Consider the following 22,314-nt stretch of genomic DNA (forward strand, 5'->3'; position numbering starts at 1 on the left):
ATTTTTATTTTATTTTATTTTTCAACAACAAACATTTATTCCCCACAGTTCTGGAGGCTGGGAAGTCCAGAATCAAAGCACTGGCCAGTTCAGTGTCTGGTGAGAGCTCACTTTCTGCTTCGTAGACGGCTATCTTCTTGCTGTGTCCTCACATGGCAGAAGGGGCGAGGAAGTTCTCCAAGGTTCCTCTCATAAGGGCTTCATCCTCATAAACTAATTACCTCCCAAAGCCTCCATCTCTTACTACCATAACATCAAGGGTTGGGATTTCAACCTATGAATTTTAGAAGGACATAAATATTCACATTTTATTATGAAGGCTTCCAACATGCAGCAAAGGTGAAATAACTCACAATGAACACCAATATAGCTACCACCTACAGTAGCCATTAATCTGGTCCCTCCAAGATGACTTTGTGATACAGTCAGGAAGAATTCAGACTAAGTGTGAACTCAGTCTGGATCTGAACTCAGACTCCATCCTTGACTGGCTGGGAGACCTTCTGCAAAGTAAAAACTATAGACTTTTCTGAATCTGTTTCAAGATCTGAAAAACGGGCTACAAGTGGAGATGAATGAGTATGTGAAGCTCATAGGGTTATTCTGGAGAAAGGGGGCCTTCAGGTATGTGTCTGGCACATTCTAAGGAAGCACGCAGAGGGCATCTCTATCCTCTGCCACCTAACACACAGCACATTTTTATTGTGTACCCAGCATGCGCTATTTCTCTGCTCAAAAAGCTACAATGGCTTTCTTGTGCTTCCTAGAACAAGTCTAAATTTGCTGCCTAGATTTTACAATAACCAAGAAAGCCATTGTTCAAACTATCTAAGATATCAAGCTGGCTTTTTTATGGACTGGAATTCCATCAACTCAGGGACCTAACATTCACTGTAAAGATCAGAAACGCTGATCAAGTCATCCTTCCACAGCAAAAGGAGTAATAAAATGAATAATAAAAAAATGGGATAATTCAATAACCAATACTATCCCCTTTGTAGACAAAATCTTTTCTATTCCGCTAGGAGTATTGGGTGGGGGGGGCACAAGAAAACAAAGAGAAGTTTCTGGCCATCCACAGGTTGCAAAGCCTCCATAACTGGGCCCATCCAATCCCAACCTAGAGCCTGGCAAGTTCATGGCCCTCTCAACGTCCCATAAACACAAACCATGCCTGTCTTTGTCTCCACCCCCATCCAGACTGTCCTCCCTCCAACCCACCCGCCCACAGGTCTGCCCTTGTCCTGCCCACTCAGGCCCTCTGTCTCCTCTGAAACTATCTCCAGCACCACTCTGTCAGCAGTGCTGCTCCTTTCTCAGGGTCCCTGTCCTCTGGGACTTCCTTCCACCGGCCCACAGGCCTTGGGTTTCCAGTAAATCATCAGCTCTTGGCAGGCAGGAGAGGATCTGCTAAATATGCCATATTCCTGCTCATACCTTGCACAGACCAAACAGGCAAATATTTGCTGATTATTTCCAGGTCCAAATCCTATCCCTTAAAAAAAAAAAAAAAAATACAGACTAGTGGTGGTAGAATGGAATGGAAAAAGATTTTTGGATTCAAGGATAGGAAATGATTTGGCCTGGCTATCAACATGACCAGATGGTAGACTGCCAGCCTCTTCCCTCCACTTTCTTAAAGAACCTAGACTGTCACACATAAAGGAAGTGCGTGCACGTGTTCACACATGTACATGCGTATATGCGAGCTCACACGCCAACTACACACAAAATGCCAGTTTCTCTGAGCCTCATTTCCTTCAAATGTCATTCGTCAAACACCTATTGAGCACCTGCTGTGTGCTAAGCACTGCATCTTTTGCTAGGGATTCAAGTAAAAAAACAATTCTTTCTGTCCAGGAGCTTGATGTGGGGTGGGCAGACTTGCTCAGATCATTACAATAACGTTAGAGAAGCGCTGACGGAGGCGGGAGGAGGCACTGGGAAACTCCAGAGTGGAAGGCAGAATCCCCCAGCTGCTGGGGTGGGAGTGAGTTGGGATAACCCAGCAGAGAGGATCCAGGCTACTTTAAAAGTAAGCAGGATCAGGGGCACAGCTCGAAGGGAAGGGGAGGTGACCTCAACCATTTCCAGGTAAAATGTCATCACAGTGATTGTAACATTGTCATAACCAGACGTGAAAACGAGAGTCTGCTTCTCACACACATGCTGGAGGCATCGGCATCAGCCTGAGGACCTATAGCACCAGCCCTGGGCCACCCACCATGGTGGCATGTCCTGAGGACTCTTCTGCAGCCAGGGTGCAAATAGGACAAGGGTTGCTTAGAAGAGGAGGATGCATTCAAAATAAAGCAAACAATTGATCCAAAGGCACAGAGGTGTGGACGAGCATTTTGAAGACTCGGAGTCAACTGGGTAGTCTCCTAGGGCTGAACAGGATGAGATGGAGGAGGGTGTCAGAAATTAAGGTGGGCATGGCTGGAGGAGGTCTGGCCTAGAGTCTCCTACAAGAAAGCTGCCTGTCAGTAAGCGTCCACGCCCAGCCATCATTGTGGGAACATGTCACTAAACCTACTGTCAATATAAAGGACACATTTCTATCAACTGGCAAAATGCTTCCCAAAAGACTGCTTCGGCTAAGATCAAAAAATCCGAATGAATCAACTATGATTGTTTGCATTTTTCTGTGGCTTCCAGCGAGCCAAACTCCAAAAACAGCAGGAGTAGAGCCCCCTGGCATCATGGAATTCAAGAGCCTCCATCCCCTGACTCTGGGCTGCAGGGGACCAAGGGTACCAGCGGGAGCAGAGGGCACTGCCAACGGGGCACCACCGTCTCCACAGGTACCCCCATCATGGGGCTGATGAATGCAGCCACCACAGGCACACATCCAAGTCAGAACATCCCCCTCTGCCTGGAGGGGAGAGTATACCACCTGGGCATCGGGAAGGGGTATCAGAGAAAATTGACAGGCGGGTGCCAACCCAAACAGACAAACACCTTCAACCTCTCATGCTCCACCCTGCTCAAGTGGGAAACACTCACAACTTCATAATCTGTCCCCAGGGCAAACTCAGTGACTTAAAGGATGAGTCTATCTTGGACCCCAATGAACATCCATCAATCTAAGGAAGGTGCAGGGAGCTTTCAGCACTCAGCAGCTGGGCTATTATAAATAGACCAGTTGTTTTGTCCTTGGCCTGCGCAGGCAATGGGAGAAAGTACAAATGCCTTTGCTGAGAAACAAAGCATTAGGCAAACTGCTCAAGATAAGGCAAACCCACTTAGAAGCTTCTGGAGCTGGAACTGACTGAGAAGTCACAAGAGCAAGCCAAGGTCTGGTGTGGAGGGAGAGGGGCATTGTGATGGACTGAATGCTTCTTGTGTCATCCCAAATTCGTAAGTTGGAATCTTAACCCCTGGCATGATGCTATTAGGAAGTAGGGGCCTTTGGGAGGTGTAGAAGGAAGTCCTGCAATGGGAATCAAAACAGCATAATGTAATACCTGAAGTCAGACTACCTCCTGTCAAAATCCTGGCTCAGGTATCACCTTAGCAGTGGGAAGGTGCAGATAAGCAATGGAAGGAGGCAAGAATGATCCATGTGGTAACGGATAAGAGTTAGAGACACCAGTAAGAACTCACACTTAATATAGGTACAACGGGCTATATACAGAAGTAAATAAGCATCCACAAAGGGGTTAGTATACACGTGCATTTTTCCCTTTGCTCTCTCAATTGAGAGGGCCTACGAGAAGTGACACCCCAATAACAACAAGCACACCTAACACCCAGATCTTGGTTTCTAATGTCATTCTCCAATAAAAGGAACCAGGGCGCCTTAAGGAACTGGCTGAACCCAGGACAGGGATGGGAAATATACAAGATGACCCTGGAGCATCTGAGAGTATCAGAAAGTATTAAAGAAGAGCTTAAAAAATAATTGACATGGATATATCAAAGGGACATAAGGAGCCCACTGAAAGACCTCCTGATGGTCAAAGCAAGAAAAAAATAAAATTGCATTGCGTTATAACCCAAGATACAGAATAAATACCCATGAGTCCACACTGATCTAAATAAATGAATAAATCCATAAATAAAGGAGAAGAGCCAAATTTCCCTTGCAAAACAATAATTTATGTAGACACTCTCCCCTTAAGCAGATGGAGCATAACTTCCCACTCCTTCAGAGTAGGCTATATAGAGATTTCCTTCCAAAGTGTACAATATGGAAAGGGGAGGGGGGAGTTTTCAGTGGAGAAACCTGACAAAGACAGCTTCAGTCAACTGTTAAAGATCAACATCAGTAGTCATAGCTCATGTTGATGGTAAATGCCTTGGATAGGATGGGATGCAAATGGCACTTGACCTCTGTGATCTTCCCTAAAACCCATAACCTCCATCTAATCATGAGAAAAAAATCATTCACATTCCAAGAAGGGGACATCTATAATATAGACGCAAAATAACAATACTTCTCAAAGCTGTCAAGGTCATCAAAAAAAGCTAGGTCATCAAAAGGTCATCAAAAAAGTCTCAGAAAGTGTCACAGTCAAGAGGAGCCTAAGGAGGCAACTAATGTGGTGTCCTGGATGGGATCCCAGGACATTATGGAAAAACTAAGGGAACCTGAATAAGCTACAGACTTGAATTAATACTAATGGATCAAAATTGGATTATTAGCTATAATAAATGAACCACACTAATATGTTAATAACAGGGGAAAGGGGATGTGGCCTACATAGGAACTTTCTGTACTGTCTTCACAATTTTTCTAAAAAATCTAAAACTGTTCTCTAGAATAAAGTCTCTTAACTAAAAATAAAAATTGGCTCTACCACTTACTAGGTATACAGCCAACGCTAGACGGACTCTAGTCTGTGCCTCAGTTTTCTCCTCTGTAAAGCGGGATTACTCGTTCTAAAACCTGCTTCATAAAATCTTGGGGCAGCTTTGATGAGAAACGCCTGCAATACAGGTGGTACACAAATGTTGGCCTCATGCTTATCATCCTCCTCAAAAAATAAAATTTTTAAAAAAGAAAAACTGATCTTCTTATTAGCAAACACATCAACAATAAAACTTACCCCCTTTATTGATCTGGCAATTTTCAAACGCAAGTTACGGGAGGAGAGTTCTGAAACCTCACCCCGAACTCATTCCTTGGGCTTGGAATGAGTACAGGCTGAATCTGCTCCAGAGAAAAGCCCACCCGAGGCCACCTGGCAGGGGACAGGCCACCCTGCATGGGCCATGCAGACTGTGATAAAGCATCTCAGAGAAAGGGATTATTTAAATATGCCTTTCATTTTCCAACATCTCTCTCTCTCTCTCTCTCTCTCTCTCTCTCTCTCTCTCTCTCTCCTCCCTCCCTCTCTCTCTCTCTCTCACACACACACACACACAGAAAGTGAATCTATGTGAAATTAAATGGCAGTGTTGTTCAGTTTGGGCTGGAAAGATGGATGCATTTCCTACATGACTTGGAATATTCTACTAATTCTGGACAGAATGGGGCATGATATACGTACACGGTAAATATTCGCATGTAGGAAGTGTGACCAGGGAACCAACCACTCTCTACCATAAAAATGTTCAGGCCTTTTTTCGCATTTACTACATAGCATCACATGACAACTTGGAGTTTTTACCTGGAAATGGTAACGATAGATTTAATTTATTCACCCAAATCCCCCACTCATAAAGAAAACAGTATTTCATAATGTGTAACATTACTAGGGGGACCATAAGTCATGGCTAAAGGGTCGGAGCTTTACAACAGATGGGTTTGCTGAAGTGGGTGGGAAAACCTAAGACCCAGCCCCAGCAGTTTGACCAATAAATTTGAAATATGCAAAAGAGCTTAAGCCAAGCACATTACAAATGGCAGTGGTCCCTGTCACCACAAGCCCACCTCAACAATTAACAGGCTTGGCTGGGCTGCCAGAAAGCACACTATGATTTATCGTTCTCTTCAGATTAGTAAAAGCAATGCCACCAGTGTGATTTCCAGTACTCATCCACGTGGGAAAGAACTGGTGTTTCTAGAGGACCATGTGAATACGTTACACTTCTGAAACTACCTTTCTTTTCACCTTAGTTCTCAGCCACTAGGGAACCTCTGCTTTCACCCAAGGTCTCGAGGTAACAGTTGAAACCTGCAGCGTGGGATACTTCTGTACTCTATTAACTCAAGTCCCTTAAAACTCCTCATGATGGAGCATCAGCAGGAAGCCAACTGGGTCACGGATCTCCCCCACCCTCTCCTTTACAGATTAGAGAACCGAGGCTGCAGGGCAAAGCAATGGGCTCAGTCTCCTCAACAGAGGCAGCAAGCCTGCAGGGAGCAAAACAGAGGTCTCCTAAGTGTGTGTGTACAGACACATATGTATTAATGATGTATATGTAATCCAGATGATACACAGTATGTATGTATTGGAGAAAAGTGGCATTTTAAAATCTGAAGACTCATACAGGAATTTTTATTTTATTTTATTTTATTTTATTTTATTTTTGGTGTCTTTTTGCCATTTCTTGGGCCAATCCTGTGGGATATAGAGGTTTCCAGGCTAGGGGTCCAATCAGAGCTATAGCCGCCGGCCTACACCAGAGCCACAGCAACGCAGGATCCAAGCCACGTCTGCAACCTACACCACAGCTCACGGCAACGCCGGATCCTTAACCCACTGAGCAAGGCCAAGGATCGAACCCACAACCTCGTGGTTCCTAGTCGGACTCATTAACCACTGAGCCACAACAGGAACTCCTCATACAGGAATATTTTAATGATGACTTTGACAAGCATAATTTGCCAGCCTTAATGAGAGGAAGAGTACATCACAGGCACAAGACTCTCACAGGCAGCAAGTGCGGCGCTCAGCAGAGGCCAGCTAGCTAGGAATAGGGCCATCCATTCCACTGCCCAGGAGACCAGAGACCCCACTAGGGAAGAACTAGGGCCACTGGGTTGGGCCCCATCTCAGCCTGGCCTGGGCTTGCTCAGCACCCAGCCCTGGTCCTGGTTTTACCTTCTCACATGCCATTTTGAACATTTTCCCAGGAGCCAGTGTGGCAATTTCAAACATAAATAAGACCATGTCGTTCTTCTCAAATCCAGCACCAACTTCCTTCCTCGGATCCTTGTCTGTACTCCTGCTCCACCCCTTGCTCATTTCAAACAATGTCCTCCTCCGCTCCAGCTTCCTTCTGCTCCTGAGCCACTGGGGGGTTCCTGCCCACCGGGCCCCTCCGTCACAGGTTCCCCTGCTGTTCCCTGGATCTCCAGGAGCTGGTCTTTCTTGTCATTCTCTGGCCACCCCATCTAAGTGCCCCCCAGAACTGAGCGCACCATCTGTGATATTTTCTTCACTACTGCCTTCACCCTTGGTATCTACCTTGCTTATTAATCTGCATACCTGGCATCAAATGTCCCCCAAGCTAGACCAGGAGTTCCAGAGAACAGGGGCCCTCTGCTGTCTGGGTCACTCCTTTATCCTCAAGGCCTAGAAAGGGACTTGCGTGTGGTTACAAAATAAACAAGCGCACTATGTTTGAAGAGTATAAAAAAGTACTTGAACTGGAAGAAAAATCTCTCTAATGGGGAGATTCCCAGCTCCAGGTGGGCATGAAGGAGGAGGAAAGGCTGGGCCTGTTTGGGCACAGAGCATAAGGGACTCTGTTTGCTGAGCAGAGAATTAATCCCAATGGTGAAATCTTTGCAATATGCCCACTGATGCTTTCAAGCGCCCCGCTGCGTGGTAGCGTTCTCATTTTCAAGCCACTCTCTCGGTTTCTATTCGATTTAGAACGAAGGTTGAGCCTACAGATGAGCATTCAAAGGGGCTTCAGTAACTTCAAATGAGAGGTGTGTGTGCGTGTGTTTGTGTGTGTGTGTGTGTGTGTGTGTGTGTGTTCGTGTTCCTGGCTTCATTATTCAACGCTTGGTATAAAAATGCTCTGAAACTCAAGATTCTAGACACGTGGGCACATACAGCATTTTCAATTGCATTTGATGCTGTGAAGAGCAAGTCTGTGGCACTCTGGAATTCCTGAGAGCCATGAGCTCTGAGGACAACAGAAAAACGCAGGTCAGTGAAGCCTCCTTGAAAACGTGGCCCCATGGCCTCGGAACTCGTACCTACGGAAGGCCCAGCTGTGGGCCCACTGCTACCTCACAGTCCCCGTACCCTGTGGTCTCACCGCCGCAGCAAGTGGCATTTACAGATGAAAGCAGGGAGACGAGCCGTAAAATGGCACAGGGCAGACATGCGCTCCCACGTGAACACACCACAGAGACAGCAGAGAAAGGCCCAGCAGTAGCTGCCGTGCTGTCACCTGCTATAACAAGATTGATCTGTAGTGAAATAAAAGATAATGCAATCCAGAGGAAATAACTTCGGTTTCCTCTGAGAATGTCTGATGTTGTCAACTTGCAAGGCTGCTTCCCTCGTCCGCCCGCCCAGGTGCACAGCAGCCCAAACAGGCAGGGTTCCTCTGGGCAAAGAGGCCTCACTTGCTTGCTCACTGACCGAAGTATACACATTCGCAAGGCAGCACCCCCACCCCCGGCTGCGCATGAGTCCTGGAGGGGAGCCTAAGCCAGCAGAACCTGGATGCCCATGGCACAGTCAGCCCAGAGCCACTCAGAGTTACCCTGTATGGATGGGCTTCAGAAACGACCCTGCGGCTTCTATGCATCTGAAGCCACACAGTTTTCTACTGTTTAGTTCTAGCACAATTCCTGGCCCCCGCATTTCAAGTTAATGGCACAATTCTGGACCAGAGTTTTAACCCCCAGAAGAGGTTGCGGCAGTCATGTCTCAGATTCCTTCCGTAAGACACAGAACCTTTTGTCTTGGTCGGATGTGACTGTCATGGCCACATTTTTACTGTCACATTTTACCGAGCATTAATTTCACAAGGCAGAATGGCCAGAAGCAAAGGTAAGGAAGGAGGGGGTGGGGGCGGGGCAGGGACCAGCTGGCGAGTTCGTTGCCAGGATCTCTCTCTGTACAAAATGGTCCTCTAAGGCCAGAGCCATGTAAATAATTCACAAAAGCAAATTCAGTTCTCCCTGTTTGAAACCACAGTACTATCTTATAAAGGAGCCAAGGCCCACCACCTCGCAGGGCCGTGGGTGGCTAGCAGCTTCAGTCTCTGGAAGGTGCTATTAAGTCTTGATAGCCCGTGATTTGCAGATGATTATAACTTCCGCTCTGCATCTCATTGTTACGGACAGGCAAATCCCATCAATCCCATGGCATGACTGATTAAAAAGGAGGCAAATTTGACCTAAGTCATCTGTGTAGCCATGTTTTATACCAACCACAACAACCATGAACACTTGCGATTATGGGCAGAAAAGCCAGATCTGATACAAAGCTTTTCTCTCCCCAGCCTCCAGGGGCCTTTTCCAAACTCAAGTGTATTCTGTCTCAAAAGGAGACATCTGATTAACCAGGGCGGGGGTGGGGTGGAGGAGAGGCACTTGCTTTGGGGTGAAAAAATTTCTTCTCCTACAGCGTCCCACTGAACCCCCGATTTTTGAAGGAAGAAAAGGCACTGCAGCCAGACGCCCTGACTGCAGCACCTGCATTACACCAACAGCCATGGCACCTTCTCAAGTTTTCTCATCTCAGCCTCTAGCCAAACAGAACTTATTACTTATGGCTTGTTGGGATTTATGAATTAGTTATAAATATAGGTCTATGACTCCAGACTCTTAAAAGATAACACAACAGCCCCCCTCATTGTTACCCACAACTGCACTTCTATCCAAGAGAGCAGACGGATCTTCTCCATAACACGCTGCATGTTTGGGCTGAAATAATCGTGAAAATACCCAGCCTGTAAGATTATTTGGAAGCTACGGATGGGATACCTGGATGTATTCTTAAACCAAACTCTCTTATCCTAAGCCAGCCTGGAATTCAAGAGAGACATGGCAGATGCGTGCTACAAAGTGTTATTTTCCAACTTGACTATAAACAGGCCCTGCACTGTCTCCCGGTCGTTTCAGACCATGACAAAAAAGGGAAAGAGGTAGTTGCCCATTAATGTGTATCTAGCAGGCTCATCAAGGCCATGCCTGTGTGTCTCCCAGAGCTCAGTGGCTGTGTATCCTGAGCGGGGACTAAATCACGCATCGGAAGACACGGTCTCGGTGGGATAGGCATTCCCTCTCCTGCTCCCCAGGACACGTGAACTTGGCCAACAAAACACATAAAACTCTGCCTGTCCTCACCAGGCTCCTCCCAGTCACAGGCCCAATTGGAAGGGTTGTAGGGCACCCCTGGGTTGAAGGGTACCAGGTGACCAGCCAGCCATGGGCTTGCCCATACCTCCAGAACAGCGACACGGTTGCTTGATAAAGAAACCCCCAGGTGGAGGTGGCATACAGAGCCCTAACCAAGCAGCCGGGCTCCCACTCGATCCCCTCCAGAGACACCTGCTCCCCACCACACTCACAAGCCCCATGGCACCCCTGCCTGCCCTCTGACAGGTGTTCCCCGTCCCAACCCCACCCCCAAGCAAGGTTCAGCGCACGCCTCGGAGGTCCAGGAAGGCTGCTGGCACTTCATCCTCATGGTACCTCCTAAAGTCCCCGTGACACGTCCACAGGGAGGGCAAAGTCCCATAACCCTCAGCACACAGACGATACCCTTTTCCCAAAGAGCACAGCCAATGGACAAGCAGGCAGGGGGCAGTGAGCTTACCTTGCTGGAAAACGTCTGCCAGGATGGAGGCAAAACAGAGGAGGAGAGAGAGAGAGAGAAGACAGAAAAATTAATCATCATGTTGACAATGACAGTAATGATCATCACAGCTAACATATGCCGACTGCGCTAAACACCCTCGGTGCAATATTTCCTCTACTCAGAGCCAGTGGTTCAAAGCTTGGGCTCTGGAAGGGAACAACCTGGGGTTTAAATCCTGGCTCCAAGCTTACTAACTCTGTGGCTTACCGTTCCCTAAACCACAAATAGATCTGTTTTGGAAAGATGAAACAAATGATGCCCTGTGTTTAAAGGCTTAGATCGGTGCCTGGGACGAGGTAAAAAATACAAAATTCAGCAGTTTTATTCATGTTGATATTATTATTCTCACAACCACCCTATAAAGTAAGGTGTATTATTATCCTCACTTATCCATAGGGAAACTGAGCTTCTGGAAAGTTAAGTAACTCATCCAAGGCCACAAAGGAATAAGCAATGGGCTCAGGATTGAATCCAAGTCTGTCTGGTTCTAAAAACCACCTTCTGACCCACTACTAAGCTGCCAGGCCGGTTTATAAATAACAACAAAAGCAACAACATCACATAACAGGATAAACAAAGGGCCTAAGAATATGCTAAAGTTCCACATTCTTTTTGCTTTTTGTTATTTTTTTAAATTATAGTTGATTTACAATGTTGTCCCAGTCATATTTAAATCATAATAAACGCAACATTCATACGAATATTCCACATTGTATCTTATGGCTAATAATAGCATGCCTTCATATTAAATCCTAGGTCAAAATCTGTGAAAGGGTGAAAAAACATTAATTCATCTTTTTCAACAAATATTTGAGAAGCTGCTGTACACCAAGCACTAGGTCTGGCACCAGGAAACACGCTTAGCAAAAAAGCATAAATGAACCAGCAGACGCTAACATCCATCAAGGGTAACTACTAGCATGACTTCTAACACTTTGCATTCGCTTTGCCTGTTCTTGAACTTTATATAAATGGACTGCTCTGGTATGAAATTTTTTCTGTCGCCTTCTTTGCTCCCAGTGAATGTGGGAGTCATCCATGCAGTAGCATATAGCACATCATTCATTCCCACTGCTGGAGAGTATTTCACAGTGTGATTATATTACAATTTATTTCTCCATCCTAATGTGGACGGATATTTAGATAGATTTCAGTGTTTGGCAATTAGAAATTGTGATATTTGTCCATAACTTCAGACGAAAATGTGTGCATATGCCAGTACTTCAAAAAAATTTTTTTATTAAGGTACAGTTGATTTACAATGCTGTGTCAATTTGCCAGGTACTTCTCGACATCAGACTTGTCTTGCTTCTGCAGACTCCCAGTTGCCCCCAGAGTATTCTCATCTGCTTGTACTTTCTCATCCAGTAACCCAGAGATGGAAGACAGCACCACCCAGGTGTGAGCCAGTTCCTGCCCGCTCCTGGGGCGGTAAAGAGGTACAAAACGTCCACAAGGCAGTTTGACAGTATGCATGAAACGTTAAATACGTATTCCTTAACCTAACTATAACCACTGCTAGGAATTTCATCCGATGACATGCCTAAAGGCCTTCAAATACTTAAAGTCAACAAAGGTGTTCATTACAACATTGTGTATGATTTTCTTTTTTCTTTTTCTTTTTTTTTGTCTTTTGCCATTTTTGGGCCGCTCTGCAGCATATGGGGGGTCCCAGGCTAGGGGTCTAATCGGAGCTGTAGCTGCCAGCCTATGCCAGAGCCACAGCAACGCAGGATCCGAGCCGCATCTGCAACCTACACCACAGCTCACGGCAACACCGGATCCTTAACCCGCTGAGCAAGGCCAGGCATCGAACCCGCAACCTCATGGTCCTAGTCGTTAACCACTGCGCCACAATGGGAACTCCAATTGTGTATGATTTTCAAACAGAGACTTCCTGTCTGTCAACAGAGAATCAAACTGAAAATAATATATTCTATACAGTGGATTAGGGCTCAGCCATTTAAAGTGGTTAAACCTAAAAAATTTTTCATAAAAAATAAAAAAAAAAAAAATTGGGGAGTTCCCATTGTGACTCAGCGGATTAGGAACCCGACTAGCATCCATGAGGATGCAGGTTCCATCCCTGGCCCCACTCAGTGGGTTACAGATCTGGTGTTGCCAGGAGCTGTGGTAAGGTTACAGATGCGACTCGGATCCCACGTTGCTGCTGGTATAGGCCAGCAGTTGCAGCTCCAATTGGACCCCTAGCCTGGGAACTTCCATAGCTGCAGGTATGGCCTTAAAATTTTTTTACACAAATTAAAAAAAATTTTTTTTTAATTTTTAAAAATGGTTAAATATTTTTATTACTTTTAAGTGACAAAATCAGACTGCAATATGGAACGTGTGCCCTGAGCCAGGGTATGCACGTGTATGTGTCTACACTCAAATATGTGTGTGCGTATGCACATGTTATATCTGCATGAAGAGAGATCTGTGATGATGGCCACAGGAATGTTGATCTTTAGGCAATAGAATCTGGGATCGTTTTTTTACAATATTATGTAAGAGTCTTCTGTATTATTTTAATTTTAACAACGGAACGTGCCTTCTATTTATAGTCTGACTTTACAACTTACTGCACCTTAAAAACCAGGTAAGAATTATATCACGCACGTCTAAATTTGCCATCAGTCATCAGCTAAAACATCAGCTCCTACCAGGTCACAAAGAGCCCACAAATGCACCTGGTGGGTTAAGCAGACTGCAAGACAGGACAACAGTGAGGGTAGTTTTCATTCCACCAGGGCACATGTGAACCCCATCAGGGGTGTCATTCACAGGCAGTACACGTGCTCCCCAGGGCACCCGCCGGCCAGTGGCTGTGGGACAGACAAGATGATGCAGCTTCACAACTTCCAGGGAGTTGGCTTAAATCACCACCGTTCTCTTACACGCAAAAAGCCCACTGGGCTGTAAATGGGCACTAGGATGCCCATTACAGGACAACTTGATCTCGGCTTTAATTGATATACTAATATATACATTATTTTCATCACTGACACAGGTTCTGACATAGCCGTGTATAGAACACCACTCAGCTGCCATGCCCTGACTGTCCAGAAATATACCACTGTCACGTGCATGTGCCATCTGCCAGGCACAGTCTGAACCACCCACCCTCTGACCAGCCTGAACACACACCTGGAGGAGTCCTTCTCCGCCTTCAAGGGTCACAGCCACTGCGAAGTTACTCGGAACTTATCCCCACTGAGAGGGAAGTCGCTCTTTCTGCCTCTGTACTCTTAGATCATTTGTGCACGTTGCAATTATAGCTCATATTATAATTGGTTATTTTTTTATTTTTCTGTCTTTGTGTCCTTTTTTAGGGCCACACCCACACCATATGGAGGTTCCCAGGCCAGGGGTCTAACCGAGCTGTAGCTGCCGACCTACGCCAGAGCCACAGCAATGCCAGATCCGAGCCGCGTCTGCGACCTACACCAACGCTCACGGCAACACTGGATCCTTAACCCACTGATCGAGGCCAGGGATGGAACCTGCAACCTCATGGTTCCTAGTCGGATTTGTTTCCACTGTGCCACGATGGGAACTCCTATAATTGGTTATTTATGCAGACCATGAACTCTCGAGAACTCCTGAGCTATGTGTCTTAATCACCTTGGTGGGTCCTAACTGCCTGGCCTGGTGTGTGTGCTCCCACCAGGAGGGAAGGGCTGAGGGCTGGTCTGTCTCAACGCTATCTGGGCCAAGCCCCTCATTTTAGAAATCAAGAAATCAGGAGATTTCTCCCAAGGTCACACATGGCGTCTGTTAAAGGCTGAGCCAGGACTGCATGAGATTCACTTAACCTTAATGAGACACAAAAGCTCATCACTATTATTAGCAAAGCACAAATTAGAGATTTATCATTCTCCTCTAATGAATACAGACAAAAATTTCCAACATTGAAAACATCAATGAAATGAGATTAGTCTTTCAAATACGGATCCAGTCTCGACATCCGTCCAGAATCCTCAGCCTCCTCTCCATGGTTTTTGACAGGGAGCGCTTCCTTCGAAATTCAGTACTGATTTGAATCACTGGAAAGTGTCAGTGGGCAGGGAGGAGGAAATTCAGACGGGATTCAGGAATAAGAACTTTATTCCTCCCAATTCTACTGTATATTTCACGGTGTAACAGACAATTCTACATAGAGTACTATTCTGTCTTCTATTTTAGAAAACTCTCCTGCTTTTCGTGTAAGCTACTTTAATTTTTTAGAACCCCTTTTTCAGTTTCATTTACATTTTGCACCTTTTTATTCAAATGTAAAATTGAATAAACACTAATGTAAATATTGCAACAATTTTGCATGTGAGTTATCCTGTAATTTATACTCTAAATATATGTCTTTTGTAGTCTATGGCATAAATCATTCCGTTCTTAGCATTATATAGCTCTTTGCTCTGAATAATAACTGCTTGGGTGCTTTAAAATTTCACTTTTCCAAAAAACAGCTGTTCAGGCTCAGGCTCAAATGATTCATGGACAGAATGGAAAATAAGTGAGAAGAAGGTAGATTCTGTGATGTTTTATATCCACCCCCCCAAAAAAAATTTGTGGACCTCAGAGGTGATTAGCTGTAGAAATACTTTTGGGGGGGGGGCTGTGCCAATGGCATGCGTAATTCTAGGGCCAGGGGTCAAATCCAAGCCATAGCAGCAACCCAAGCGCTGCACTGACAACGCCAAATCTTTAACCCATTTCATCACCAGAAAACTCCTAGAAATACTCTTATCGTCTTCTGCTCTAATGTTTGCGTCCTCCACCCCTGACTCCCGGCCCACAGGGACTAGTCACTTATAAAATCAAATGGCCTCAAATTGGAATGCAGTCATCTTCCAGTCTAAAGAACCACTGAGAATTAGTGGGGAGTCAATCGCTTACAGTCTCTGAGCTTGAGTTTCCTCATGGCTGATCTAGAGATATTTTCATCCCGGGGCCAAGGTGTTAAATTAGCTGATTTACAGAAACACTTCCCCATCCCCCACCCACTGGCCAGGGAGGGTCCCTCTGAGTGTAAGACTCCGTGGCATCTTCTCTGCTCTCCCAGGAATTGGAAATTGCACAAGAACACGGTGGAGAGTTACAGTGGCCACTGTAGCCACAGTCAGGTTGAGCCTAAAGGACACCAGGGACACGCGTGCAGAGGAAATGAACTCCTGCAGACAAAGCTCTGCTCAGACCCACTTCCCAAGGGAAAAAAGCCTCAACCCCAATCATTCACAGAAACAAAGCAAGCCTGTTTTCCAGCCCTACCCCCACCGCCCCAGAGCCATTCTAGTCCTATAGACAGATGAAAGGGCATCTATAAATTGGTGATTCAGATGCGGGAAGAAGAAAGTAAGGAAGAACTCAGATTTGCCTTTCTTAGCTTCAATGTCCAGTTTCTTCTGTGAGGAACCAGCATCAAGAATATTCGCCCACCTCCCCAACAGCTATCGAGAGATTCAAACCCCAGAGATCTTTAATGCACTGAGTCTTCCAGAGACAGGAGCCATAAAAAGACCAGATTATTTATTATTATTAATAAGTTATGGCAATTAGGCTGGGTGATTCCTAAACGCTGCTGATTAAAAACTTTGTTGAGTGCTACTCACCCACATGGCTAGTGTTTACCTCTATTAAAAATGATTTAACTACACTCCGGGTGAACCCCTCTCCTGCGCCTGGGTTAATAATTAGCAGTGCCAGAGCCACGCGGGTTAAGTGAGTTGGTTCTCCTTTATTTATCTATTGCTTTGTTTTATGAGGAGCACTGGATGGCAGTCTTATTGCCCATTCAGTCTGCTAGGAAAAATTTACTATTTCAATCCACAGCCTATAACTACGGTTAGAGAAACCCTCGCTATTATTACAATATCACATTTAGCCCACACCCTACAGCATTAAAGATATGCCAAACAGTGAAAGCATGCATGACTTCCAGAAGACCGGGGGAGGCAAAGTTACTAGTCTTCGAACAATGTAATCGTACTACTCTCTCAATTTTGCTTTCTTTTCTAGGTTAAATTATATATGAGGGGAGTTGAGTTTCTTGAAAATGCATGCACTTAACTCCCATTTAAGAAGTTTCACCTGGGGAGATAGCTGTCTTGTGAGTCCTCCTGTGGTTTGAGCTAAGAAAGAAAATTCTCTTTCAAGTACAAGTGCTGTTACAGTAAAGCACTGGAAATTTAACTGGGACCCAACTAACCAGGGGCAAAGGAAGGGACACAGGAAACAGCCGGACTGAATGCTGCTTCCCTGAATGGTCAAGTTCACCACCAGCCAAAGTCAACTTCAAGATCAGCTGAGGTGCCCCTCACCAAATTTCAAAAACCGGCAAGCCCTGTGTGAGGATATGAAGAGTTTCTAGAACTCAGTCTGTACAGCCCTGCAAATCTCTATGAATGACGTGAATTATTTCTTTTCTAGGTTAAAAAGCGGGGCCCGCCAATGCCCCTCCAGCACGACAGATGAGTTCTGCTTCGATGAGGAAGCCTAGGTCCAAAAATGGCAGGTGGGCATCCCAAGGAGGGCAGGGTTAACTCCTCTCCCCAACACATCCAGGGCCATGTCACCACACAACTGTGGCCACTGGATCCCACGATCTAAGACTCAGTCCTGCCCTCACCAGGTGGAAACCCGGGGTGAAACTACCTGTAGACTATGTTCTCATCCATAAAATGGGGATGATAGAGAAGCTTCTTCCTTAACCTAAGATTATCATGAGAATCAAGTTAGATCATTTAATCAGCCTACAGCACATGGATTTTGAAGTCACATAATACTAGGTTCAAATCCTTGCCAGCCCACCATCCTAGCCATCTTGGGCCACTGTTTAACCTCTTTGAGTCTGCATTTCTCATATATAAAATGTGGGTGATAAAACTTCGTTCCAAAAGGAAAACCCAGATCACATATGTAAAGCACTTAACACATGGTAGCTGGTTTATGGCATATGCCCAATAAATGAAAGTTAATGTTATTATAATAATAAGCAACAGAACAGAGCAGCAAAGAGCTCAGGTGCTGAAGCAGAGCTGGTCCCATGTCTTGTTTGATGTGATCTTAAGCAAATTACTGAACCTCCCAAGCCTTGCTTTTCTCATTGGCAACATGCAGATAATAAAAATAGCTAATTTTTGTGCTACCTCATAAATGGCTAAGGAGATGAAATGAGGTAAAGCATACTTGAGCACACAACAACCAGTATTCAGAAAGACATCTATACATAGTATTATTAGTCAACAACCACTTATCGATTGTCTACTATTTGAAAATAATCACTATTTGTGACTTGAATAGGACCGTAAAATACCCTAAGTGGAAAACACGTTAAAATTAAATGATCATTTTAATTCCTTCTTGTCATCATATTGTTACGTGCCATTATGAAACTCTAGAGCAATTCTCAAGTACTACCTTATGAATGAAAGATTTTTCATCTTTAAGATCAGAGGTCCAACAACCTCTTATCTCCAAACACCAAAGACCTAAGGGGTTGTGAGTAGAACCTAGATGGTCCAGAAACCCAGGGCCCAGGCTTTATTTTCGGCCTTCGGACATTGCCTATATCCACTGGACCTGTCATTATTGCTCAAGGCTGACATGTAAGGGGCACACCCCTTCCTGCCCTGGGCCGCGGTCAGTGTTTCAGCCATGCTTCCTGGAGGCCTAGGGTTCGAAAGAGGTAGGGACCGCCTGGGGCAGCTGTGCTGAGAACCACTCTGCTCTGTACAGTGGGGTTCTGTGAGGCCCTTGCCTGAAGAAAGGGTTCTGTTGCTCCATTAAATAAATTAGCCAAAGTTGGAAGACAACAAACCACTTAAGTGGAACCCCTTCCTGTCCGAGAGCAGGTCTGTGCGCTCCTGGAGCCCAGCCAGAGTCAAGGGCTCCTCCAGAGCCCCCGCTTGGCCTCAGTGGCACCACATGGGGGCCGTGATTAGTTTTCTGTGTCTCCAAAGCCAGACAGCTGAGACAGCTCAGGCACACAGCACATCTTCAACCCCTCCTGCTTCCCGCCCCCAGGCATCAGGCAGCTCAAACTGCACGGAGCTGAGTGAGTCTTGGTTATGAAGGACTAAGCAAGGCTCTCGCTCCCCAGGCTCTCAACTCTCCAGCCAGATCCCCACCCCTTCTTCAGTGTGGGTGGGCCCCTCTCTCTCTCTCTCCTTTTCCCCTCTGTCCCGTTGGGGAGGCAAGCCGGGGAAAGTTCTATTGTTTTCCTTGCTCCTGGCCAACCCTCACCTTTCACCACAAAGACTAGTACTTTGCTTGTCATTGTCCAACCTCTGTAAATGTCTTTTATTTGTAAGAAAAATATCTTAAAAGCCCCAAAGTATCTTCCTGCTCTGTTTCCTAAAGAATGTGCTATGAGCATCAATCTTAGGCTGTATGCTCGTGTCCCATCTGCCTGCACTGACTTGGGAAGACAGTGCAAGGGCCAGAGGCTAGTGAGTCCCCAACATTTTTATGACATTCCACCCCTAGTATATCTCATTCCTAGCACAGAAGGATAAAGCTCTTAACTACTGAAAGAACATAAAAAAATAGATTTAGGAATAATACTTTTTATGATTGCATTCTGTATACTGTGAAAGTTATGTTCAAATCTGCTAGTACTTTATGGAGCTGATAAAGTAGAACGGTACAGCTTCCGGCTAACAGTGTATTTTATATCCATTTAAAATGTTTTCTCTTAAATTGAATTACTTTTTGAGTAATTATAATAAGACTAATCTGGGCTTAATGAATTCATATACAAATACTTTAGACTGCATTATTAAAACCTCTATGATATGAAACTATATTAAACTCGATCCCTCTAGCGACCAGAGTTTTTCTTTGAAAAGAACAGCATACGTGGCTTTCTCTGAATTCTTTTAGATCAGCTAACGGAGAAATCATCAGGAGCCCCACTAATAACTCAAACCATAGAAGAGGTTGACAAATAATACTGTTCTAATTTCCCTGAACTTATTTAATTGAGGGCTAATTAGGAGTCACAGAAAATATTTTTATTAAGCATCCACATATACAAAGGACGGAAGAATCAGTTTGTCTTCCAGAAGAAAGCAGTTCTAGCTACAATTACCAATGCCATAAAACCACTGTGGGTAAAAATACTAAAAGTAAGGCTGTGGATATTAAGCCTTGTGTTCTAAAACATCTCCGAACTCAATAATCTAAGTATCTGGATTCCAGTTCACTATACGCAATGCTACTCATCTTCTCTGGGATTCAGCTCCTCCAAGAGCAAACTAATTTATACTAGACGATCTCTAAGGTCTAAGGTCCTCTCCAGTTCTAAAACATGGTTTTAAGTTTAAAATTATACACACTGGATCAAATGGGCTTTATTGCATACAGCTTATTTGTCATCTCATCCATGCTAAACTGCATTCACAGAAAAAAAATTTCATCCCCTACAATTCACATACATCCACAAACATATCCATAATCTGGCTGGTGATTTCAAATTTATCCCAAGATATTACCTCGGTGGTAAAGTATTTTGCCATCACAGATAAATTATAAATCATCTGAAACCTTTAAGGTTATAGTTCCTTGAATCAATTTCTATCTACCCCAACCAGCACCAACATTTACTTTCCAAAAGATGCTCTTTCATCTCCATTACTAGGTCAACTGATCAGTTTTACCATAGATATATTCTTTAGGCAGATCTGTGAGCTCCAGGTTTTAATCAGATTGGTCACCTGGTCTCCAAAATTCAAACTAGATATTCACAAATGTCCAGCAGAATAAATCTCTCCCTTTGTCAGGTGAGTATTAACAGGATGGACAACTTTAACGTGAACATAAGACAATGGCCATCATCATTATTCTGACGGCTTGGCACAAATTACTGTCAGGGGAGCTCCCGGGAGCCAGAGACAATTAAAGTCTGGGTTCAGAGAAGCTGCCCCCAACATCAAGCATTGCCAATGAGAATGACTGGGGAGGAAATACGTTTCAGCAAATTGGCCCAAGTCTTCAAGGAGGAAGTTGGCCACAGGATATGCTCTGGCCTGACCTCAGTTTCAGGAGGTACCAGTTCTGGCCTGGACCTTCCATAAATCCCCTAAATAAATGAGGACAAATAAACTTACACTCTCTAGGTTCCAAAGAAGGTTTGACTAGAAAATCTCTGCAAAGCTTTTCAGCTCTAAAGTTCTATAATGAACATAACCAGGATCTTTTATTAGGACCCTCTGCTCTATGCTCTCATCTTACCTGCACGGTGCATGGATACACACATGTAATTTTCTCTTTCTTCTTTCCAACTAAGCCAAAAGCACCATCATTCTGGGGCTGCTTTGTCCATGGTAGTCTCAAAGTCCAGAGCAGCATATTACTGCACAGCAGGAACATTTTAATATTAATAGTAACTAATATGGTTTAAGAACTTCCCGTAAATCAGGCACTATTTTAAGTGCATTACATACATAACCTTAATCCTCTCAATCACCCTAAGAGGTGGTTATCATTATTTTACAGATAAGGAAACAGAGGCCCAGAGAGGTTAACTAAATTGCCAAAGGTCACAGGGGGAAGCAAGTGATCTGGGATTCAACCCAAGCAGCCTGGCTTCAGAGCCCACACCCTCCACTACTGTGCTACACTGCCTCTCGATGAATGCCAATCAACAGACAGGTGGAAGGATAAACAAGAAAAAACAATGCATTCTTTCCAACCCCTTCCAAAAGCTAATGTGAGCCGTGCCCATAATATTTTTAATATCACATGTAGATGTCTGGAACTCCAACCAGACTTTTCCTGTTCTGTGAATATGGGGACCAAGTGCAGAAACCACCTAGATGTGCCTTTATTTTTAAAAACTTCACAAATTTTCTTTTTTAAAAAAATGCCACTATCTCAGTAGGTTTATGGCAACAGCTAAGGTAAGGGAGAGCTCAGATTTGATCCCTGGCCCAGGAACTTCCATTTGCCACAGGTGTGGCCAGAAAAAAAAAAGAGAGAGAAGGGGAAGTTTATTTGGTGGTTTAAGAAACCTGTATGGTATTATTCACGGGCTCAACACAGTCATGAAACGTAAATGTTATTTTCATGAAGGATTTGTGCAGCTGGCTTGCCCTGAAAAAAAGGGATTCAAACACCTTACAGAGCATAAGAGATGTAAATATATATATACATATATATATATATACATAAATATATTATATATTATATGTGTAATATATATGTACATATAACACATAATTAAATACATACATGCAATATGTGATATTGCATAAATATAATATATAATATAATAAAACATCATAGTTATTATTCTTTTTTTTGGGGGGGTCTTTTGTCATTTTAGGGCCACACCTGCATCATATGGAACTTTCCAGGCTAGGGGGTCTAATCGGAGCTGTTGCTGCCAGCCTACACCAGAGCCACAGCAACGCCAGATCCGAGCCACATCTGCGATGTACACCACAGCTCACGGCAACAATGGATCCTTGACCCACTGAGCAAGGCCAGGGATCGAACCCCAACCTCATGGTTCCTAGTCGGATTCGTTTCCGCTGTGCCTCAGCAGGAACTCCTAGTTATTGTTCTTCAAGTCCAGAGAGCCAGGTTCTAGTTCCAG

General features: G+C 44.6%; 1 protein-coding gene across 7 annotated transcripts in view; it reads right to left on the reverse strand.

The window, feature by feature from the left end:
• The window catches only part of GFRA1 (GDNF family receptor alpha 1), a 226,400-nt gene that overhangs the window by 147,942 nt on the left and 56,144 nt on the right, over positions 1 to 22,314 (reverse strand). For 6 of the 7 annotated variants that reach the window (XM_021073393.1, XM_013983783.2, XM_013983781.2 and 3 more), the window contains one exon: positions 10,680 to 10,694. The exons of the other annotated variant lie outside the window; for it this stretch is intronic. In XM_021073393.1, coding sequence (XP_020929052.1) covers positions 10,680 to 10,694 — 15 coding nt within the window. The remainder of the gene's footprint in view (positions 1 to 10,679; positions 10,695 to 22,314) is intronic. 7 annotated transcript variants of the gene reach the window in all.

Source organism: Sus scrofa, chromosome 14, assembly GCF_000003025.6.
Source record: "Sus scrofa isolate TJ Tabasco breed Duroc chromosome 14, Sscrofa11.1, whole genome shotgun sequence".
In the NCBI taxonomy this organism is placed as follows: Eukaryota; Metazoa; Chordata; class Mammalia; order Artiodactyla; family Suidae; genus Sus; species Sus scrofa.